The sequence below is a fragment of the Bubalus kerabau genome, chromosome 4 (genome assembly GCF_029407905.1).
Source record: "Bubalus kerabau isolate K-KA32 ecotype Philippines breed swamp buffalo chromosome 4, PCC_UOA_SB_1v2, whole genome shotgun sequence".
In the NCBI taxonomy this organism is placed as follows: Eukaryota; Metazoa; Chordata; class Mammalia; order Artiodactyla; family Bovidae; genus Bubalus; species Bubalus kerabau.
In genome coordinates, this window is record NC_073627.1 from 49,671,496 (window position 1) to 49,693,540 (window position 22,045).

Below are 22,045 nucleotides of genomic sequence, written 5' to 3' on the forward strand. Positions count from 1 at the left end.
GTGTGCTCAGTCGCTTCAGTCGTGTCCAACTCTTTGTGACCCTATGGACTGTAGCCCACCAGGCTCCTCTGTCCATGGGATTCCCAGGCAAGAATACTGGAGTGGGTTGCCATGCCCTCCTCCAGAGCATCTTCCCTGACCCGGGGATCCTGGGGATCGAACTTGAATCTGTCTTCGTCTCCTGTGTTGCAGGCAGATTCTTTACCCACTGAGCCACCTGGGGAGCCCACCCCCTTAACATACTTCTTAAAAATATACATGGCTGGGGGCTCCACCTCCAGATTCAACCTTACTGATTCCGGAAAACTGAGTTGTGCAGTTTTGTCCCTTTTTTTTGATGTTTTAGGGCGTCTATGTTAACTTTCCTTCTGGTGTTTCTAACTCACTGACTTTTGAGAAACACTACATCTTTTCAACCTTACCTAAATTTGGAAGGAAATGGCAACCCACTCCAATATTCATGCCTGGAGAATTTCATGGACAGAGGAGCCTGGTGGGCTCCAGTCCATGGGGTCCCAAAGAGTCGGACACGACTGAGTGACTCTCACTCACTCACCTACGCTTTCTTATTTAATTCGAGAGTTAAATTATCTGCTCCCAGAATCTCCTAATTCTCAAATCCCACGCATCTTTCAAGACCCAGATCAAAGGCCACCTCTTCCACGACATTTTTCCTGCACTCCTTTGCAGTTCTTTGATATTTAATGTCCTCTCTTTGTTGTTTAGGAAGCGCGCAAACCTCTGACCAGCCAATGAGTTTCCCCTGGTGGGGAAGAAGGAGCACGTTCATCAAAGTTCACCCTAACCTCTCTAGCTCTCAGGTGGGAGTTTGGCACAAGTGCCGTATTGTTGGATCACTGTCTGAACCGATAGTTCTTTCTGTCAACTACAAATTGGCACTTACCAAGAGCACTGCCAACGGCTGAAAAACATAGGGGTTTGCCATCTGCCTCTACGGAGAGTGAACCCCGTGCTATAGCTGTTGACCTTCAACAACCGGAGGGAGTTTAGGGTGAAGTGAGGCACTCTGTGCTCCAGGGAATCTGGTGGGACAGGTCTTTAGATGGTTGGATGTTTTTAGGAACAGATTTTATGATCCCAAACCTTCCATCTCCTCATACCTAAAGTTAAAGTGAAAGTGAAGTAGCTCAGTCGTGTCTGACTCTTGTGACCCCGTGGACTGTAGCCTACTAGGCTCCTCCCTCCATGGGATTCTCCAGGCAAGAATACTGGAGTGGGTTGCCATTTCCTTCTCATACCTAGAGAAGCACTAAATTCCTTCAGGGTGACATCAGATCCTCATGACTAACAAAAAGCCTTTTGTAAAATGAGTGCTTCATGGTATTGAACTCCCCCTTCTCCAAAACCTTACATATTGTCTTTCACCCACTCCCGCGCTGGAACAGTCTCAGAGCTATTCCCAGGCTGCAGTCCTCCTTTTGCCCCAAATAAAACTTAACTCACAATTCTCATGTTGTACATCTTTTTTAGCCGACATTCCCAAAAGTCTAGGGCACACACACTCTACAACCCTGCCTCAGATGCCTTTCCCTAGTGAAACAAGGCACTCCAGATAACAGCCTCTCCAACGTTGGAGATTAAAGAATTGAAGGACCGGCAGAAACCACTCAGCGTCTAACTTCTAACTCAGGCTTCAGAACCCGCCCAGCCACAGAGCTACTGCAAACGCGCTTGCGCCCTCTGGCCGGCTCAGTCCCCAAAGTTCGCCTCGCGCTCCGATTGGCTGCTTTCCGCACCAGCCCGGGCGCCACGTGATCCACTGGCCACCGCGTGATTGGTTGTTCCTCTCGCTGGGGCTGCCGGCCCTGCCGCGAGGAGCAGGAGTCTGGAAAGCGGCAAGTGGCTTCCTCCCGCAGTGTACAGCACGGGGTGGGCTGCCGTGAGCCTCAGCAGACCCGGGCAGGCCTCGTAAGAATGTAGGACGTAAGCGTTTTGGGAGGTTCGGAAAGCGGACTGCAGAGCCCCTGCCTGCAGCTCTGATTTGCGCCCTGGCTCCGGCCTTACTTGTGTTTCGCCCACAAGAATGACTTCCTTCAGTCTTTCCTGAAGTTGGTGAGGTTTGGACGTATTAGTAGTGTTAGTAGTATTGTTATTTTTCTTATTATCATCATCATTTGAGAGTCCACTGCATATAAGCATTGGTGGTCCTGCGCAGGGCGCCATGCAGAAAGCCTTGAGTTAGAAGCTGGAGGAAGGAGGGCTTATAGATGCTTGCGGAACGTCCTTAAACCAGCATGAAATGTTGGAGGTAAGTCAGCTTTATAAATTGTGCTGATGTTTTTATAATCTAGGAGCTTAGGGTTTAGTAGGGAGGGTCATTCATTGACTAAATTAAACGCTCATTTATTGAGCCGCCTTCTGTTGCCCCAGGTTCCCTGCTCAGTGTAATGGTTGCAAAGGCCAGTGAGACCCAGTCCTGGTTCTTCAGGAGCTCTGTCTGTGTGATGGGACTGGTGGGTGAGACAAGGAGGTAGAGGATGGGAATGAGTGAATATTTGGCGTGTGACGCCTACTATGGTCGGAAAAAGTGCTGTGAGAGTCAGAGGAGGGGGTAAACTGAGGGAGTTAGAGACTACTTAACCGAGAAGGGAGCTTCCCTGATAGTTCAGCTGGTAAAGAATCCGCCTGCAATGCAGGAGACCCCGGTTCGATTCCTGGGTCAGGAATATCTACTGGAGAAGGGAAGGATTACCCGCTCCTGGAGAATTTCATGGACTGTATAGTCCATGAGGTCGCAAATAGTCGGCATGACTGAGCGACTTTCACTTAACAGAGGTGACATTTGAACAAGGCTTTAGAACTATAATTAGACTTTCTCCAGATTGAAAGGGGTAGGAAAGGCACGCCAGACAGAGAAGTTTACAGAGGAAGAGAACTAGGAAAGTGTGCCCACTGTGAGTGACTGGAGCACACTTGGAGTTCTGCTCACAAGTTTCCTGCTTTGAAACAGAGTTATTTAAGTTCTATTAGCTCGTTTGTTTTTTTGTAACACGTACTCCTGCAAAGGCTGGTGTGATCAAGGCTCAAGCCTCTAAAAAGGCACTTTGTTTTTAGTAGTTTCCCTCTCTTTGTGGAGTTTAGTTGCTGAATGGAGAACACAGGCCATATGTAGCTGTCCAGTTTTAACTAGGGAGTATCAGTCTGTTATCAGTTTTATAAGTGGCCAACTGAAGCATGTTGTGTGTCCAAAATTGTTACTTATATATTGACAGTACTCTGCTGAAAAGCTGGAGAGGTTGACATTGTTTGCAAACCACAAGAAGTGTCATTTAGAATAAATAAAATGTAGTCAACTTTCTCATTCAGAAATTGATTATCCAGGTTGTGAATTACTCAGGCTTTGTATTGTTTCCTTTATCTTGCCCATCCTCTGGAGAAAAATGAAATTAAACCTTATATTTAGCTGGTAGTGGAAAAGTATAAATCTGGTAACCAGACCTGTTTCTCCTCCAACTCTGTTGTTAATTTGCTATGGAACTTTGTCAAATCATATCCTCCTCAGGTTTTGGATTCTTTAGAAGACTTGTATAAAATTTTTATGGCTAATACTTTTCATCTTTATTGGCAGTAGAATTGTAAATCAAATTATATGTTAAATGAATTGGAGTTTATAAAGGCTTTTTAGTAGAAAATCTTTCCTGAAGGTTTTCCTTTAGAACTAGACTATAAGTCCCTTCACAGACAATCCCTAAGATTTTATCATGCATGGTGTTTGGGCTCACTAAAACCAGAAATTATTTTGAACTGTAAATGCTTCTCTACTCTGTATTTTAAAAACAACCAAAGAAAACCACATACCCCAAAACAAAACTTGTTCATGTTAACATTTTGTACAGCAGAGTTGCTTAAGGTGCATAGTGGAAGATGCAATATTGAAAGCCCATGCTTTAAATTTATCTGAAAAGAATCTTTTTTTTTTTTTTCCATGGGTAAACCTAAATTTTCTCTGATATGAAAATAGGGTTTGGGGCTGCTCTTATGAAATACAAGGAGGTGAAAGCAATGATGCGATGATGAGTGAAGCATAGTCTGACCTGGTATTGCCATTGCTTCAGTGTTGGCTTTGACCAGGGTATGACCCCTTAATCTTCTCTCTGAGCTGATTCTGGCTGTGGTTTTTCTACAGTGGCATGTTCTAGCCTATTTGGATACTGGCTTTATTATGTGTTAGAGCATTACTTTAATATGCTTTTGTATTACTAATACTTTCATGTTTTCTTTGTAGGTTGAGGTGAAAAATACTGTTTTGATAATCTTCATGGAAGGCTGCATTATTTCATCCCTGAATCTGGTTCAGTTCCCTTATTGACTGATTACTGTGTTAAAATGCTTGTTTAGCAGTGATTGTAAAATAAAAGTAATTAACATGTACATGCTCTCTTGGGGCAGACTAAGGGAAAACAGGTGTTCAGCTTGGAAAAATGTTGCTCATTGGATTTCCCATTAAGTCAGTATGTCTTGGGTTTAACTTTTAAACAAATTAAAAAATTAAATATTTTAAAATCTATAGGATATTCTGTTTCAATATTTCTATTACCTTTGTGGTGTCAGAAAATGTGCTTTGAATTGCTAAAATGAGTTGTATTAGCAAACACCTGTCTCAGCAGAGGCACTTACTAGAATTTTCATTCTTCCTCTTCTAGTAATGATTAAAAAAAAAAAAACCTGTATATTTTCACCAACCTTCCGATCCAGTGGCTTGCATTTTTCTACATAGGTTTGGAGAAGGCAATGGCACCCCACTCCAGTACTCTTGCCTGGAAAATCCCATGGACGAAGGACCCTGGTAGGCCACAGTCCATGGGGTCGCTGAGTCAGACACAACTGAGCGACTTCACTTTCACTTTTCACTTTTCTGCACTGTAGAAGGAAATGGCAACTCACTCCAGTGTTCTTGCCTGGAGAATCCCAGGGACGGGGGAGCCTGCTGGGCTGCTGTCTATGGGGTTGCACAGAGTAGGACACGACTGAATCGACTTAGCAGCAGCAGCAACTTAAGTGTTTCTGTAGAATAAGGTGTTTCATGCAAGACTAATTTCTTGCTGTTGGAGTAGAGGATTTCTCTCCAAGTATTCAATTAGCGAAAAAAGCAAAATAATACAAAATGCCTCAAAAAGTCCAAAGTGGTCTAAATGAAAATTTACTCTAAGTACCTCAACTAGGAAATTCCCTGCCGGTCCAGTGCTTAGGACTCCAGAGGTTAGGCTTTCACTGCCAAAGGCCCGGGTTCGATCCCTGGTCAGGGAACTAAGATCCCACAAGACTTGAGGTGTGGCCAAAAATAAATAAATACCTCATCTAATCATTCAGTTTCCACATACTTATGACATGGAACAGCTCTTTGCCAAAAACATTTATTCCTAAAATTTATTTAAGCGTTTCATAGAAACGTCAGTAATAGCCAGAATAATTCATGTCAGTTTAGCAAACTCTTTAACAACAAGCAGAAAGAGCTTATTGAAAGGTGCTTTATGTACACAGTCACAGTTAGGTCAGTATTTTACACCATCCCTTCATTAGTCACTTTGCTTTCACATTGAAATCTTCAGACTATTCCGTATATACATTCAACCTCTGTTTTCCTTTAACCAGTTTCCCAAGGAAGACGTGTAGTTCACAAAGGGAACTTTAAAAGTTGATAAACTGTAGCAGGTGTTATGTAACAAGTGGGTCACAGCAGATGGGAGGAGCTGTTGTTTTCCTAAAGTGTTTCTAAGTATGTTTATAAAGAGCAAGTCCATATTTCATACTGTTTGCAAGCCAATAAAACCTATTCCTCAGAGACAGGTTTCCCAGGTGGCTCAGTGGTAAAGAATTTATCTATCTGCCAACACAGGAGCTACAAGAGATGCAGGTTCGATCCCTGGGTTGGGAAGCTCTCCTAGAGGAGGAAATGGCAACCCATTCCAGTATTTTTGCCGGAATAATCCCACGGACAGAGGAGCCTTTTGGGCTACAGTTTATAGGATTTCAAAGACTCGGACATGACTGAGCCACTGAGCACACAGGGGCTGGTTATTGCTTTCTTTTCCAAAAAGGCCTGTTTCTGATTCACCACCCATTTAATGAGATCTAACTTGGGTTTTCCCTGAGAGCATCTATACCTCTTGTCCTTTAACAAAGGGGAGAGAAGATCTTCTGTGTCAAGTATTCTCTTTGATCCTTCCTCTTTGCTGACCCTCACATCCCTTGCCAGTCCTGATTCTCTCACTCTAACCAGCTCAGTCAACTCTAAGTAGGGGTGTCTAGGGAGCATGCTAAAAGGTTAAGATCAATGAGTAAATCCTTTTAAAGAAATCCATGTGGTTGTCTGAAGTTCACAATTATTAGTTCAGAGTGAGAATTATCAAAAATGCTATTTACCCTATGGAAAACCAGCCCTGTGGCCTTACAGTACAATCTTTTTGTTGTGAGGTAAGGTGCTAATCCCTTTCAGTTCTCAGGGGAGTACAGTTTAATCAGATGCTGTACCTCTGTTGGATAACCTGTGATAGGACAAGCCTGGTGACTCCTCACGTAATTAAACACACAGCGATAACAAAACACATAGCCAGAGGTGGCGAGAACCGTGTCATTCACCCGGTTTTTACGACACAGTGGGCATACAGTCTTCATTTTGGGTAACAGGGGAGAATCAGAATTGTAGTCTAGGTGTACAGGTGGTGGCGGAGTAGGCAGAGCAGTCAGGGACTTGATGGTTTCTTGGTTTTCCGACGAATACCACCACTCAAGGAACTGCAGGAAGAATACACCCACCGAAAGGCCAGTAGAGAGGGACAAGGCAACACCCCCCACGGCTTTCTTCAGAGCTGACTTTATCTTCTCACCAATGCTGTTTGGAGAATAGAACAAGGAGGCAAAGAGAGAAACTATTTAGGTATAATCACAGAATGACTAATAGAAACGTAGTTCTTGTATTTTTCATTGGAATCTGATTTAGCTTGGGGATTGAAAATTGTGTCCTTAATGGTCCCTTCTAAACAATTTCCTCTTTCTGACTTATAATATTTTAGGAGTATAGGAGCTAAGATTTGTTTTTAATGACTAGAGCTTGTGTTTTGAGAAAGAAATTAGATTATACAGACTATATAATCAACTTGTATATTGATTATATAGACCTTTTGGGGCAGGGGGTGAAGGATAGTAATATCCAGGGAAAAAAACAACTCAGCAGTATTGAGGAATATATTTGCACTTGTAGGAGAACACAAACACTAACTAGAAGTGGGATGTGTGTGCACATTCAGTCCTGTCCAACTCTTGGCAATCCCATGGACTGTGGCCCGCCAGTCTCCTCTGTCCATGGGAACTTCCAGGCAAGAATACCGGAGTGGGTTGCTATTTCCTACTCCAGAGGATCTTCCCAACCTAGGAATTGAACCCTAGTCTCTGGTATCTCCTTCGGCAGGCAGATTCTTTACCACTAGCACCAATGCAAGGGGGAGAGTACCACGGTAAGAGCAGTCTTTAGAACTCTATTGATCTAGCTGGAATCTCAGCTCTGCCACCTTCGAGCTATGTGGCCTTGGCAAGGTACTTAACTATTAGAACTTAGTTTCTTCAACTGTTAAATGGTGCTTATGCATTATTTCATTGAGTTGTGATAAGGATTGAGGTGATATACATAAACATCTGTGTACCAGCACAGGGCCTGGTACATAGCAAGTGTGCACAAAAATGTAGGCAGTATGAGGAGGAATGGAGAAGGAAATGGCAACCCACTCCAGTATTGTCAAGAGAATCCCATGGACTGAGGAGCCTGTTGGGCTACAGTCCACAGGGTCGCAAAGTTAACAGGATGGCAATCCTTATTTTATGGACACATGAGTTTTTCAGTGATTTTATGAAATGACCTCAGAGTGGACTGAGGGAGGTGAATTATGAAATTGGGATCAGATTTTAGGATTTATTAATCAAAGACTTTGGGGAAATGGTAAGGCCTTACCTCCCAGCTGGTAGCTGCATCATGCTGGCCTCAGCTGGTTTGTGCTCCAGAGCTTGTATATCCTGAACTGTAAGCCGACCTAGCCGAACTCCAGCCAGCCTCAGCAGTGGTGAGTGATGCTGAACCTTTCCTAGAATGTATCGAAGCTGCTGTACCAGAAACCAGCCTTCCCAGGCCATGTTAACAAATGGGTAGGCTGCCAGGAAGGCTCTGTAAAATCGTTTCCAGCGGGAAGAAGGGGGATGGATGGAATATTCGTCCTCTTCTCTTAGGCTAGAAACCAGCTTCTCCAGTTTCACTTTCAGATAGGGAAGAAGAACCAGGAACATAATTGATTTCATAAACTGCTTCTTTGGGAGACCAGCACTGGCCAATCTCTGGAGCTTGAGTTGGTCTCCCATTACAATTCTCTTTAAGCCATAAAAGTTTTCAGAAAAGGAGGCGCTGGTTTTTGACAGATAATGCTGCTGGAGCAGAAGATCTAGCAGGGTGAAGATTTCATCAAACCACCTCCAAAAGAAGCCAAAGTGGGCAGGATTTGATTCTGCAAGAACCTACAGCAAAATAAATAAATGAAATTCATTCCATTACAACAGCTACTATGCCTTGTTATTTATATTTCCTTTTTTCCCCTCTAAATTCTACACTTTTCTTTCTACACCTTTACCTCCCTGAAGGGCTGGGTATGTAGTGCACACAACACTCTACACAGAAGAGAGACTCCATAACTGTTAAATCATAGGATATAAATTATATACTGATTATTTCGAAACCGAGGCCAACAAATTCAAATTACTGGTTTGTTTTTTTTACCCCAGACGTCCCTAAAACTTTCCAGAGAATTAAATCCTTACCTTGACCACATGCTGAAGAGCAGGTCTCACTGCTGACATTAAACTGTCCTGTGCTACCACCTCAAAGATAGATGGCTGGTCATCCGCGACAGAGGCAGTCGTGATGTGAGCCCCATGCTCGGCCATAGTTTCGTGTGTGCACTGGGTTTTACTTTGTCCACAAGCTCTTTAGTAAACATGAACTTTTGGGGGGGACGCCAGATGGGTGCGCAGTCTCAACGGTAACTTTTATCTCAAAGGATAGCCCCTCAATTTTACTGGAACTGGGCAAAAAAAAGACCTTTTCCGGAGGCAAGGTGAGGGGGAGGGTTCGAGTGAAGGGAGGTGAAGAACGAAGTTAACACGGACGTGGGTAGAAATAGTGTGTAAGAGGGGGTGACTTCACTAACGCTGCGCCTCACGGAACAAAGCGTGACTACGGGGAAGACCGCACGGCGCTGGGCGCTGGCCTGTAGAGCGGCAGTCCTGGAGGCTGCCAGTCAGGGGCTCTAACTCAGGAGGGTTCAAAAGCCAGGCGGATCTGAGGGATCGGATGTGCACCAGTACGGCCGGCCCTCCGCGGCCTGGCTCAGCTGTGGCCTGAGCAGTCCCCCCACCGTGACCGTCCTTGCGCGCTGACCCCGGACGAGGCGCGAGGGACCCGCGACACCGCGGTTGAAAGGAGGTCTCCGCTTTATGACAGAATCCGCAGCCGGAAATAGAAGCCGCTGGAGCTTGGGGAAGGCCGGCGGAGGAGAGGCGCTCTAGCCTGGAATGCGGCCCTGGAAACCGGAACTAAACAACTCTATGACCTCATCGGGACTTCCGCTTCCGCCCCCGCTGAAAGTGAAGGAGGCACTAGAGGCGATCGGCTGGAGGAGAGGTCTCTGCTGATTGGTTTTACTTTTCGTAACTGGGTTTGCGTCGCTGTCTTGTTGGAAAGTCACAGCTCTTATCTCTCTCTGCGGAGTCTTTTTGGCAAGGTGTTGGGGTCACTGCATCGACATCTGGAGCCTGAGCTCGGCTCGCAGTTCAGGCGTTTGTTCCCTGGGGCGGTCCAGATAGGGGCGAGGGACCCAAAGAATGTGGAGATGGAAGCCTCACTTTGCTTGCCGCGGGGGTCGTGGTTCACTATTATCTGCCGCCTTAGGGAAGGATTTAAAGCGACATAGGCAAAGACAACGGAGAAGGCAATGGCAACCCACTCCAGTACTCTTGCCTGGAAAATCCCATGGACGGAGGGGCCTGGTAGGCTGCAGTCCATGGGGTCGCTAGGAGTCAGACACGACTGAGCGACTTCATTTTCACTTGTCACTTTCATGCATTGGAGAAGGAAATGGCAGCCCACTCCAGTATTCTTGCCTGGAGAATCCCAGGGACGGGGGAGCCTGGTGGGTTGCTGTCTGTGGGGTCGCACAGAGTCGGACACGACTGAAGCGACTTAGCAGCAGTAGCACAGTAGCTAACAAAATAAGGAAAGCCAACTCGGAAGGAACAGAAATTATAGAGTTCTACTGGATGTTTCTAGCAAGAATTAGCGAAGTCTCACCCAGGCATTGATGTTGCAATAAATGAGCTTCAACAAATTTCTGTCATTGTTCTTATGATTTAGATTCCTATTGATTGACCTTAGTTTAAGATTACCTCTCCACTCCCTGTTTTGCTGCTGCTATTGCTGCTGCTAAGTCGCTTCAGTCGTGTCCGACTCTGCGCGACCCCATAGACGGAAGCCCACCAGGCTCCCCCGTCCCTGGGATTCTCCAGGCAAGAACACTGGAGTGGGTTGCCATTTCCTTCGCCAATGCATGAAAGTGAAAAGTGAAAGGGAAGTCGCTCAGTCGTGTCCGACTCTTAGCGACCCCATGGACTACAGCCTACCAGGGTCCTCCATTCATGGGATTTTCCAGGCAAGAGTGCTGGAGTGGGGTGCCATTACTGTTAGTCAATTAATAGTTCTTTGAGAATATTTCAAAAGTAAACTGACATTATTACATGAGAAAAAAAGGCAGTCAAAAAACAATGTCAGTTATTACAGCCAATAAATAATAAACACCTCATCACAAACCCCACTCAGGTTTATGGTATAATGAGATAGGACACACAAAATTGATTGTGCTTATGTTAAAAGGTATTAAGAGCCATCAGATAGGTTAATATGGTAAGATTCATATGGTAATAACAGCTGCGAGAAATGAGTCTGTTCAAACTAGCTTGGACAGAAGCCCAGTATTGGTCTTTGTAACCAAAGGGAAGATTGTTTCTAACCTCACGTTTTATCTCAACTTCTCTCTGCCAGTTGCTTTCTACTAGAGTGATGTAACCTGGTATCTCCTAGTATCTCATATCAGGACCAGAAGTCCACTGAGAAATTAGGTGGACCTCAAAAGGTTGAGTACATTTGGGAAAAGTCATAGTCATGGTGAATCTGCCCACAATGTGGGAGACCTGGGTCAGGAAGCCCCTGGAGAAGAAAATGGCAACCCACTGAGGTAATCTTGCCTGGAAAATTCCATGGACAGAAGAGCCTGGCAGGCTATGGCCATGGGATCGCAAAGAGTTGGACACAACTGAGCGACTTCACTCGCTCACTCACTACCAAATGGAATAAGAGGGCTAGGAAGGGGGTGGCAGTGGGGCCTGGGAGGGAAGAACCTTTATTAGAATAATCAGGGAGTGCTTTTATGAGATTACAGTTAAAACAAGAGCTAAATTATGAGCCAGTCATAACTCAACCCTGTATAGAGTTAGGGAAGATGAATAATAGGAGGAGTGGTAGTTATAAAGCCCCTAGGATGGGAAACAACTTGGAGTATTTGAGGGCTGCAAAACCTAGCAAGGAGTGAAATGAAGAGGAACTGAGAGATGAAAAAAAAAATGTTAGAGATGTAGACAAGAACCAGACCACTCATAAGTCATGGGAAGGAGACTGGATTTAGTCAAAGTGTAATGGGAAGCTTTTGAAGAATTTATACACCAGAGTCATAACCAGGTTTATATTTTTAAGATGACCCTCTAATGGTTATATAGTTAGCTTTATTTTGTGTATGTTTCTCAAGCCTTACATTTATGATGTATGCTCTTTTTGAAATGTTTGTTATACTTCAAAAAAAGTTAAACATCTGGCTGCTATATGGGAAATGGTTGGAGGAGAGTTGAGTTTTCCAGTAGTTCAGGCAAGAGGTCATGGTGGATTGGACTAATGAGGTGAACAGAGGGAACTAAACAAAGTTGAGATAACTTTTGAAGGTAGAATTGATGACTTGAAGATGGAATGAATGTGGCACTTAAGGGAAAGAGAGAAATCAAGAGTGACGCCCAGGTTTCTGGCTAGTAATGTTTGTCAGTGTAATTCATTGAGATAATTGCAATCTTAGCAAATATTTACACACTCCAAAGGCTTCCCAGGTAGCTCAGTGGGTAAAGAATCTGCCTGCAATGCAGGAGACCCCAGTTTGATCCCTGGATCGGGAAGATCTGGAGAAGGGCGTGGCAACCCACTCCAGTATTCTGCCTGGAGAAGCCCAAGGACAGAGGAGCCCGGGGGGCTACAGTCCATAGGGTTGAAAAGAGTCAAGACATGACTAAAACAACTGAGCTCAAGCACAGCACGGACTACTCAGAACAAGTCCTGGTCAACAAAAGGGCCATATATTGCCTCATATTCCTCATATATACTATATGCAGGCATAGTTAAGTGACTTATGTAGCCTAATTCATGTCATCCTTATAATAATATTATGATTGGATATTACTGTCTCTTCCATTTTATAGGTAAGAAAACTAAAGAACAAAGAAATGGGGAAAACTGGGAGAAGGACAGTTCTGTTCAGTTCAGTCTCTCAGTCATGTCGGACTGTGACTCCATGGACTGCAGCACTCCAGGCTTCCCTGTCCATCGTCAACTCCCGGAGCTTGCTCAAACTCATGTCCATCGAGTTGGTGATGCCATCCAACCATCTCATCCTCTGTCCCCTTCTCCTCCTGCCTTCAATCTTTCCTAGCATCAGGGTCTTTTCCAAGGAGTCAGTTCTTTGCATCAGGTGGCCAAAGTACTGGAGCTTCAGCTTCAGCATCAGTCTTTCCAATGAAAGTTCAGGACTGATTTCCCATAGGATTGACTGCAGTCAATCCCTTGTAGTCCAGGGACTCTCAAGCGTCTTCTCCAATACCACAATTCAAAAGCAACTATTCTTCAGTGCTCAGCTGTCTTTATAGTTCAAGTGTCACATCCATACATGACTACTGGAGAAGGACAGGTTTTATACAAATTAGGAAAATGAGAAACTATTGGAAGTTTTTGAATGGGGGAAGAGGTATGAATCAAAGATTTTTCTGGTGGCATCTTCTTTACAAAATACAACTCTGTCTTCTGTGAATTGTACCTGGAACCAGGTGTTTTGTTTTTTTTTTTAACTCCCCACCCTACCCTGTACTTTTATGACTTGACATATATATAGAATTACTCAAAAGTGTTAGCAATTTGGTGGTGAAGTTTGGGTAATAGGTCAAGGCTAGAGATAGTTGTTTTAGGAGTCATATGAGTAGGAAAAATAGTTGAACCCATGGTATTGCTAAGGTGATAGTGTAAAGGAAATGTATGAGTATAGAACATAAATCCTTGCTACTCCCTCCCTCAACACTATCTTATATCTCTTTTCTTTTCAGTCATACTTTTTCATGGAGTTATCTGTTTTCGTTCCTTTCCTCCCATTTATCTTCCAACTTCCGCAGCGTGACTTTTGCCTTCAATGTCTCTATGGATGGTCTCGGCAATGACATAAAGACCTTTGTGTTGCTAAATTCTTGGACACTTTTTGGCTCCTTTTCTTTATAGCAACTGTTCTTGTTGACCACTCACTCATACATTTAGTCATTCAACAAATTCAGGGGAGGCCTCAGAGATACAGTATTGATATTCAGTTCCTATACTTTCATAGAACTCTAAAAACATTCTAAATCATTATGACTGCCTTCTTTTCCTTCTACCTTTCTGACTGCTTCTCAGTCCCCTTTGCATTTTGGTTTCCCAGCTTCTGCCTTAGGCTCTCTTCACATTCTTCTTCTTTCTTGATTAAAGACTTTATTGTTATTTTTACTTAGAGCAGTTTTAGGTGGGAAGTTTTAGTTTTGAGGGGAAGATACAGAGATTTCTAGGTCTTGGTTTCTGAAAGGGACTTCTTTTGTGTAAGCAAACTCCTAGGTTTCCCTGGTGGCTCATTGGTAAAGAACTCGCCTGCCAATGTAATAGACACGGGTTCAATCCCTGGGTGGGGAAGATCCCTTGGAGAAGGAAATGACAAACCAGCCCAGTATACTTGCCTAGGAAATGACATGGACAGAGGAGCCTGGTGGGCTACATACAGTCCATGAGGTCACAAGAGTTGGCCGTGACTTAACAACTAAAACAATTAACAAAGCACACCTATTACACGCTAGGCTTCTTACCAACCTAATACGGTTTAAGCTTCATAGACTGGTAAGAGTGATTATCATCGTCTTTATTTCACAAGTAAGAAGACTTAAGTTGAAGAGACAAGTAACTTTCTTAGTCACACTCAGGGCAGGGATTCGGATTCAGATGGATTCACCCATAAATTTGAGACCGTGTCAACCTCGTTTCCTTGCACCAGTCTCCTCCAGTTCCACTGCCCTGTATAATCCTGCGCTGGATAACCACTGTGCGGGTATTTTTAACTGCCCAAGGAATTAGCTGGATTTTGTTGTTTGTTTTTAAAGAAAGCAACAGGCATTCACGGACTCTGTGTAAGTTTTTAAAGAGGAAACAAATCCAGAGAATGTCAGCTTGTTTACTAGATTCTTTCAAATGAATTTCCTCCGAAGCCCAGATCTCAGATCTCTTCCCACAGCGCAAAATTTTTCCATCTCCAAGGCGACAGAGAGTAGTCCCTCCTTTCTCGTTCTCTCGCGCGTATTGATGACGTAACACGGCGAGGCTCTCTGACGTAAGAGTTTCCTGTCCACCATCTTTGTCCCTGGCAGAGTGGGTTTTGCGCAGTGGCTTAGACCTGGAGAAGGAGTCGTGACGTGCAGGAAACCATTACAACATCGCTCGGGCCGTGCTCTCTGGCCGCTGCTACCACCCCCGCCCTTGCCTACGGTGAGTTGTAGGCGGCTAACTTTGGGGTGTGTCCCTTTTTGATGGGGATAGGGGATCCCCAGACTTGGTTGGAGACAGGCGGAGGAGAGGAAATCCGAGGACCATGACCGTTGAAGATGGAGTGAGCCGTCGGGTGTGACCGTTGTGAGGAAGAGGGCTGGAGAAAAGGACTCCACCGCTGGGGCGGGGCGAGGGAATCCTCGGGGTGGGAATTAGGGGGCTCTGGGGGAAAGATATGTTCGAAGTCGGGGGTTTAAGAGGGTCAGAGGCCAGGGGTGTGGCTGGCGGAGACCTGAGGCCGAGGAGAGAACCTTGCTTCTTCCCGGTTTGGCGTCGTTCTCTGAGAGGCTAGGACACGCTCAGCTGAGGAAAGGGAAAAGGGGTTCCCCAGAGCTTTGCTCCTAGATGGGTAGACCTCGCCGTCGTCCGTCATTTGAGGTTAAGAGACACCTCTCCTCTGCTTCGTAATGGAGGAACATAGCCGTAGAATTTTGACCACCTCGGAAAAGAAGAGGAATTCCTGACACCGGAGAAAGGGAAGAAAAACCCAGAGAATTGACCCGATATGAGAGAGGGGGAAGCTCTTGGGAGTAAATCTTAGCCCGGAATTTTTTCTTCTGGGTCTTTGAAAGAACGGTCTGGTTTGAGAAAGGCTGTGGATTAAGACAGAGGTAAAGAAACTGGAACTTCCTGTTAATTCATTTTTTTTTTTTTAATCCAAAGATTTATTCATGCTGTTAGTTTTTACAGCATTCTTCTGTTTGGGGGCAGACTTTTTTTTTTTTTTAATTCCATTGCGAAGCGGTGTGAATAAAGTGTGGCTGCTTCATTAAACTTTTTATTTTTAAAGGTCTTTAAAATGCCAAACACGGTTAACAATCATTGTGGTTTAAAAGAGAAAGTAAAAAAAACACGGTAAGTTTAGAAAAGACAGAATGACCAAGAAAGTGGTCTCAGTGAGGAACAATTTAAATTATTAATCACCTTTCTGGTATACTTCTGTTGCTTAGCCTCAGGGTACACTTACAAAGTAATAATAGAAAGCAGCAGATGAAGGAGATGCAGCTGTACAAGAAAACGTGTAACACTTTGCCAGTGGTGACTAAGCCTGGTGGGAAGGTGAGAACTGTTTACAGGTATTTGACAGTTTAAACTCCCAAAGAAGCAGAAAGTAGAGTGTGTTCTGCAGATAGCTTCACTGAAAGTTGGGTGGTAAAATTAGAATAAAGCTAACATTCTGTGAGGGCTTCCCTGGTGGCTCCTTTGCTGTAGGCGTGGGTTTGATCCCTGGCTTGGGAAGATCCCCTGCAGAAGGAAATGGCAGTCCGCTCCAGTATTCCTTCCTGGGAAATCCCATGGACAGAGAAACCCAGTGGGCTTCAGTCCATGGAGTCACAAAACAGTAGGATGCGACTTAACCACTAAATAACAACATTCTGTGACTTAAGAGACTCAAGAAAACCTGGTTCTTCCATCTTTTTTTTTCCTTCTTTAAACACACCTATATTTTCAGTCATTCAGTTCAGTCACTCAGTCTTGTTTGACTCTTTGCCACCCCGTGGACTGCAGCACGGCAGGCCTCCCTGTCCATCACCAATTCCCAGAGTTTACTCAAACTCATGTCCATTGAGTCGGTGATGCCATCCAGCCATCTCATCCTCTGTCCCCTTCTCCTCCTGCCTTCAATCTTTCCTAGCATCAGGGTCTTTTCAAATGAGTCAGCTCTTCGCATCAGGTGGCCAAAGTATTGGAGTTTCAGCTTCACCATCAGTCCTTCCAGTGAATATTCAGGACTGATCTCCTTTAGAATGGACTGGTTGGATCTCCTTGTAGTCCAGGCGACTCTCAAGAGTCTTCTCCAACACCACAATTCAAAAGCATCAATTCTTCGGCACTCAGCTTTCTACCTGTGTTTTAACAGATTACATTTTAGGCACAGTTCTGAATCAAGCTGAACAAGGAACAAATTAGGAAGGACACATTTTCTTTTCTTCCTTCTTTCTCTCCCTCCAGGCGTAAGTTTTCCAGAGTTTATTTCAATTAAGAATTGGATGTAAAACTTAAGATCTTTTTTCTTACTGTATGATATTAGCAGAGTACTTTGTAGTCATTTTTAAATGGAAATGATAGATATGTCTGTTGTAATGAGTTATCTGTTGTAATTTTGTATGCAATAAATGATACATGAAGATGTGTTATTGAAATGTCTGATTAGCACTTCTCATCCTTATGCTTGTAATGAAAGATTACTAGAACGACCTGTCCGCTTTATAATTTGGTTAATTCTGTTCACTTTTTCCCATGGGCACCAGCTGTGTGAAGTCCAACTTTACATGAAGAGAGTGGATTTAGTGGCCTCACCAACTCTAAATTAGCTGCTATTTCCCAGAGAGCCATTTGAAATTAAGACCCCTATTAATTTTTTTCTGACCTTATTCTCTTTAGGGGCACCAGAAGGAAGGAGGAATAGTTGAGAAAGGAAAACTGCCACAGCCTATATTTAGTAGAAACTAGGTTATGTTAAATCTAGATGTGTAATCCTGTACAGAGAGGCCTTTTCTGAAATGCAGTGACATCACACTCTGGGCTAGGAAAGTTAGAGAAATTGTGCTTTTGACTCTGTCAGCCTTATTTATTTTTTAAAACAATGTCCTGAGGCCATACCTCAAGCCCATAGAGCAGCCGATGGATGACTTGTTTAGTTTGATCTGGTAAAAAGGTAGTGTGAGTTCCAATTCCATGTTGGCTTCGCTTTGCTGTGGATCTCTCCTGAGGAATAACTTATCTCCCACTCCCCAGAAGAACTTGATTTTTTTTTTTTTAGTTAGAGTATAGCCAATTAACAATATTAGTTTCAGTCAGCAGAGCCACTCAGCCAAACACATACATGTATCCATTCTCCCCCAAACTCCGCTCCCATCCAGGCTAAATTTTTGAGGCTTTTCAGCAAATACTTTATTTATTCTTTGAGCTCTATCTTTATCTTGGCTGCCTTTTTGGAGTGGGGGGGCACTTCTAAAACAGACAGCAGTTTTCACCGTCCTATGCTTTAGAGAATCTGTGTTCATCTCTGGCACGTGATTGTCTCATTTAAAAATACATGCATATGCATCTTTTGAGGTGAAATTCACAGAAAATTAACCATTTTTGAGTGAACAGTTCGGTGGCATTTAGTACATTTACAGTATTGTGCAATTCTGCCTCTTTATTTTTGTTTAATTTTAGTTTAGTTTTTTTTTTTGGAGTTTCTTTGGCTTAAGGCAGGAGCTAACATGATAAAATGTTTCTCTGCTGGTAGCTGTAAGGGATATTACATTACTCTTGTGTAGGACAGAGTGAAGGAAGAGAGTGGTAAGTTTCTCCCTTCTCTTTAAAAGCAGGGCTTTTAATTTAGTATCTAAAGATGATGTACTTGACTTTCTCCTCTTCGCTGAAGTTTTGTGGTTTGGTACATTATTCCCTAGTTAAGAACACTTGGTGCTCACAATGGATAGGACAGAAATCTCTTCCTCAGTGATAAAGATTGTTAAGGGAGGTAATGAAATTGTGTGAGTCACTATTAAAGTAGGATTTAAGACTAGGTTAATTTAGTGTGTAATAGATGTGTGCTGAAAATTTGTTAGGAATTTAATATGCGTGAATGTGCTTTAGGAAACAAAACAGTTTGGCGGCCCTTTTTCAAAGAAACAATGAAAAATTCCAAGCAGCTTTTGTTTTTAAATCTTGAGCAAGTTTTAAACTTTGGTGACCCCATAGGATTTAGAGTGGCATAATCACATCCTGGAGAGACCATAATGGCCTTGAGCTATGGCCTTCCTGTCACGCTCTAGCAATCATTTCTGTATACTGGTTTTCCTCTTTGTATATGTAAGTTCTTGGGCTTTCCAGGTGGCTCAGTGTGGTAAAGAATCCACCTGCCAGTGCAGGAGACACAGGTTCGGTCCCTGTGTCAGCAAGATCCAAGATCCCCTGAGGAGGAAATAGCAGCCCACTCCAATATTCTTGCAGGGAAAATCCCATGAACAAAGGAGCCTGAAGGGCTACAGTCCGTGGGATTTCAGAGTCAGCCTGACTGAGCACACAGTGCAATGCCATGTGTAAGTTCTTAGATAGTAAGTTCAGATTTATTCCAAGTCTTCTATGTGAAGGACTCCTTTCTTCAGTTTGCCCACTTCACATTTAGTTTACATTGTGAATGGATTAAATGATTATAACATTATTTGAATTTTTGCTAGGAAGGCATTATGAAAATATTACATAAGGCAAGTCTTTGTAACAGAGTTACTTTAAATTGTAACAAATAAGCTGAAAACAGAAATTTTTGTTTTCTGTAATGATTTATGTGAATTCTAGCTCACTTTTAACACAGTAAATTCAGTGAAATTCTGTTACAACCTAAAGCACTATTGTATATAAGGATCAGGATTATAAATATTAAGTAGCTGCTTGGAAAGATAGCAAATGAGTCTAATTTCTCTTAAATTACCCAAGTAGTAAATTTTAGAGAACAAAGTTGAGCCAAGCTCTTGTCACTACTTCATGATTTTGTGGCTCTTTTTTCCTTAATTACATTGATTTGTTTAGTGCTTAGGTCTTTTCTCTCATATTCGTAAGTACCGTTGTTTGTAAAGGTGTGGTCACTCAGATTTGCCAAATGTATTATCACTGATGTTATTTTGACCTGAAAGTAATGAGCAGGTCCTGGGGCATCTGTCGTAAATTCGGTGATAAGTAGTAATAATGGTGGTAAAAAAGAAGATACCTTTTTTTAAGTGCAGAACGAACATTATTAACAGAGAAATTTAACGTATTTGAAGAAATCAAGTACATTGGACAAAGTCTTTAGAATTTCTCAAATCAGAAAACACTTTCATTATTTGGGGAGAAATGTGATTAGTCCATACTGGTTTTGTTTTACCAGTGGAGCCTTATGTCAGCTGAATTAGTTCTGGAAATTGGAAGGGAAAAGGTAAGGTTCAAGCTGGCACCCATGTTCTTTTAAGTTTTAAGATCAGTTCTGATTCTTTTTTATACTCAATGTGACTAAACAGGTATCTCAGTTCTTTGCATTGTTTTTAAGTGTAAACTGATACCATTTCTTTTGGGGAATACTTTTGGGGGTAATTGTAGGTTGTTGGAAATATGAAACAATTTTAAGGCCTCTCTAGATGTTTGTCATGAAAGAATATTGTCCTACTAATTTAGACTTTCCTTTTTTTTTTCTGAAGGCGATTTCTTTTATTGATACATGTGATGGTGAATAGATTGATACAATTATTTTCTCTTTCAGTTTTTCTATGCTTCTAAGAGACGCTGGGAATAAGTCAGATTTGCCTTAATAGAAAGTGATAGGGAGATCTTTCAACACAAACTTTGTCTTAAGTTTTGGAGTGGCTAATGGAGATGCAGTTACAGAAAGATCTAGCTTTAGGTCTTAGAGGCTCTGAGAAGATAATTGTGGATAAAATCATAAAGCCATGATAGGTTCAGGTTTTCACTCTCTTCCATTAAGCCTTTGGAGTTTGCTCCAATTAGCTTTTTGACACAGGAGTTTCATTCTTAACTATCCTTGCATCCCTTTGGATCACCCATGATGGTAAGGATGAAGAGACTCATTGTGGAATGTAGATAGTCTCATATATAAATGTTCTTAATATTAGTTGAATCCCTTGTTGGACCCAAATAACTCAGATAAAGGTATTCTTTTCTCTTGCTCTAGGTGCACATTAAAGATCCAAAACCATGACTGACTCCAAGTACTTCACAACCAATAAAAAGGGTAAGTATGAGAACTTGATAAAAGCCTTTTTTTACAATTCTTCAAAAGTGATATAAGATTGCTTACAATGTAAGATTGGTGTAAGATTGCTTCAGGTAGAATGCTCCTGCTCTCTTCAGAGATGCATGTCTTGGACCATCTCACTGGGAATCTGCTGCTTCTACAGAAAGGTATATTGAACAGATTTTTAGAGTATAGGTTTTTAGAGATACAGCTGTAATGCACATCATTTTGACTTGAACATTTTAGTGAAAGGAAGAGATCCAAGATTGATCCACTGAAGATTGATAGGTCTGAGGAGGGTGAAAGAGGAAGAAGCACATTTATTCTCTTTTTTTAAAAAATTGAAGTGTAGTTGGTTTACAATGTTGCGTTCGTTTCTGGTGTACGCAAGAGTAATTCAGTCATGTGTGTTTGTATGTGTGTATTCTTTTTCAGATTCTTTCCTATTATAGCTTATTACAAGATATTGAATATAGTTCCCTGTGCTGCTCAGTAGAACCTTATTGTTTGTTTATTTAATACAGAGTAGTGTGTATCTCCTAATCCCAAGTCCTAATATATCTCCCCTCACTCTTCCCCATTGCTCTGATAACCATAAGTTTGTTTTCTGTTTTGTAAATAGGTCCATTTGTATCATTTTTTTTTTAGATTCCACATATAAGTGATATCATGTATTTGTCTTTCTCTGTGTGATTTAACTTCACTTAGTATGGTAATCTCTAGGTCTATCCATGTTGCTGCAAATGGCAGAGTTTCATTCTTTTTTATGGCTGGGTAATATTCCATAGTATGCATAAATCCCATCTTCTCTATCCTTTCATCTGTTGATGGACACTTAGGCTGCTTCCGTGTCTTGGCTGTTGTAAATAGTGCTGCTGTGACCATTGGGGGTGCATGTATCTTTTCAAATTAGAATTTTCTCTGGATATATGCCCAGGAGTGCAATTGTTGGATCATATGGTGACTCTAGTTTTTTAAGGAACTCGTACAGTGTTTTTCATAGTGGCTGTACCAAAATCTTTTATTTTTTTCCTTGGAAATAAGCATTTTATAACAAGGAGTATTATTAAAGCAATATAGCAATAAAAAGTAAAAATAAAGTTCTCTTCCTATCTATTCTTGTTCCTGATGGGAACTTGATGTGTATCCTTAATCTTTTCTGTGCATATATTAATACATATGATTGAAAAAAATTTTAACCACAAAAAAGAGATGATACAAAACACTGCATGGAAACTTGATATTTTCTTATCCTTGCACTCATGCATTGTTTTGCATGACCTCTTTTTTGTTAAAGATAAAAATGATGTGATGCACTGAGAAGCACATACCATTATTTATGAATT

At 42.4% G+C, this 22,045-nt stretch overlaps 2 protein-coding genes, 1 long non-coding RNA gene and 1 other non-coding gene across 7 annotated transcripts in view; 3 read left to right on the forward strand and 1 right to left on the reverse strand.

Annotated features, from left to right (window-relative positions):
- Window positions 1–1,323: 1,323 nt before the first annotated feature.
- Window positions 1,324–4,528, forward strand: LOC129649649 (uncharacterized). The gene is made up of 2 exons (XR_008713206.1): window positions 1,324–2,269; window positions 4,247–4,528. It is a non-coding gene; the product is annotated as an uncharacterized LOC129649649 (long non-coding RNA).
- LOC129651931 (Z30 small nucleolar RNA) lies at window positions 4,027–4,123 on the forward strand. The gene has a single exon (XR_008714423.1). It is a non-coding gene; the product is annotated as a Z30 small nucleolar RNA (small nucleolar RNA).
- An 833-nt stretch (window positions 4,529–5,361) lies between the features above and the next one.
- Window positions 5,362–9,572, reverse strand: PEX12 (peroxisomal biogenesis factor 12). Its single transcript, XM_055577300.1, has 3 exons — window positions 8,821–9,572; window positions 7,967–8,520; window positions 5,362–6,853 (listed from the first exon to the last, which is right to left on the reverse strand). Exons 1-3 carry the CDS (start codon window positions 8,944–8,946, stop codon window positions 6,454–6,456), a joined length of 1,080 nt encoding a protein of 359 aa, XP_055433275.1. The 5' UTR covers window positions 8,947–9,572; the 3' UTR covers window positions 5,362–6,453.
- Window positions 9,546–22,045, forward strand: part of AP2B1 (adaptor related protein complex 2 subunit beta 1) — a 114,057-nt gene continuing 101,557 nt past the window's right edge. Inside the window, exons 1-3 of one of the 4 annotated variants that reach the window (XM_055577297.1) lie at window positions 14,519–14,917; window positions 15,928–16,036; window positions 20,637–20,696. In XM_055577297.1, coding sequence (XP_055433272.1) covers window positions 20,660–20,696 — 37 coding nt within the window. In that variant the 5' untranslated portion in view covers window positions 14,519–14,917; window positions 15,928–16,036; window positions 20,637–20,659. Of the gene's footprint in view, window positions 9,683–14,518; window positions 14,918–15,927; window positions 16,037–20,636; window positions 20,697–22,045 lie in introns of those variants that run through there. The other 3 variants (XM_055577298.1, XM_055577295.1, XM_055577299.1) reach the window with 3 other exon arrangements.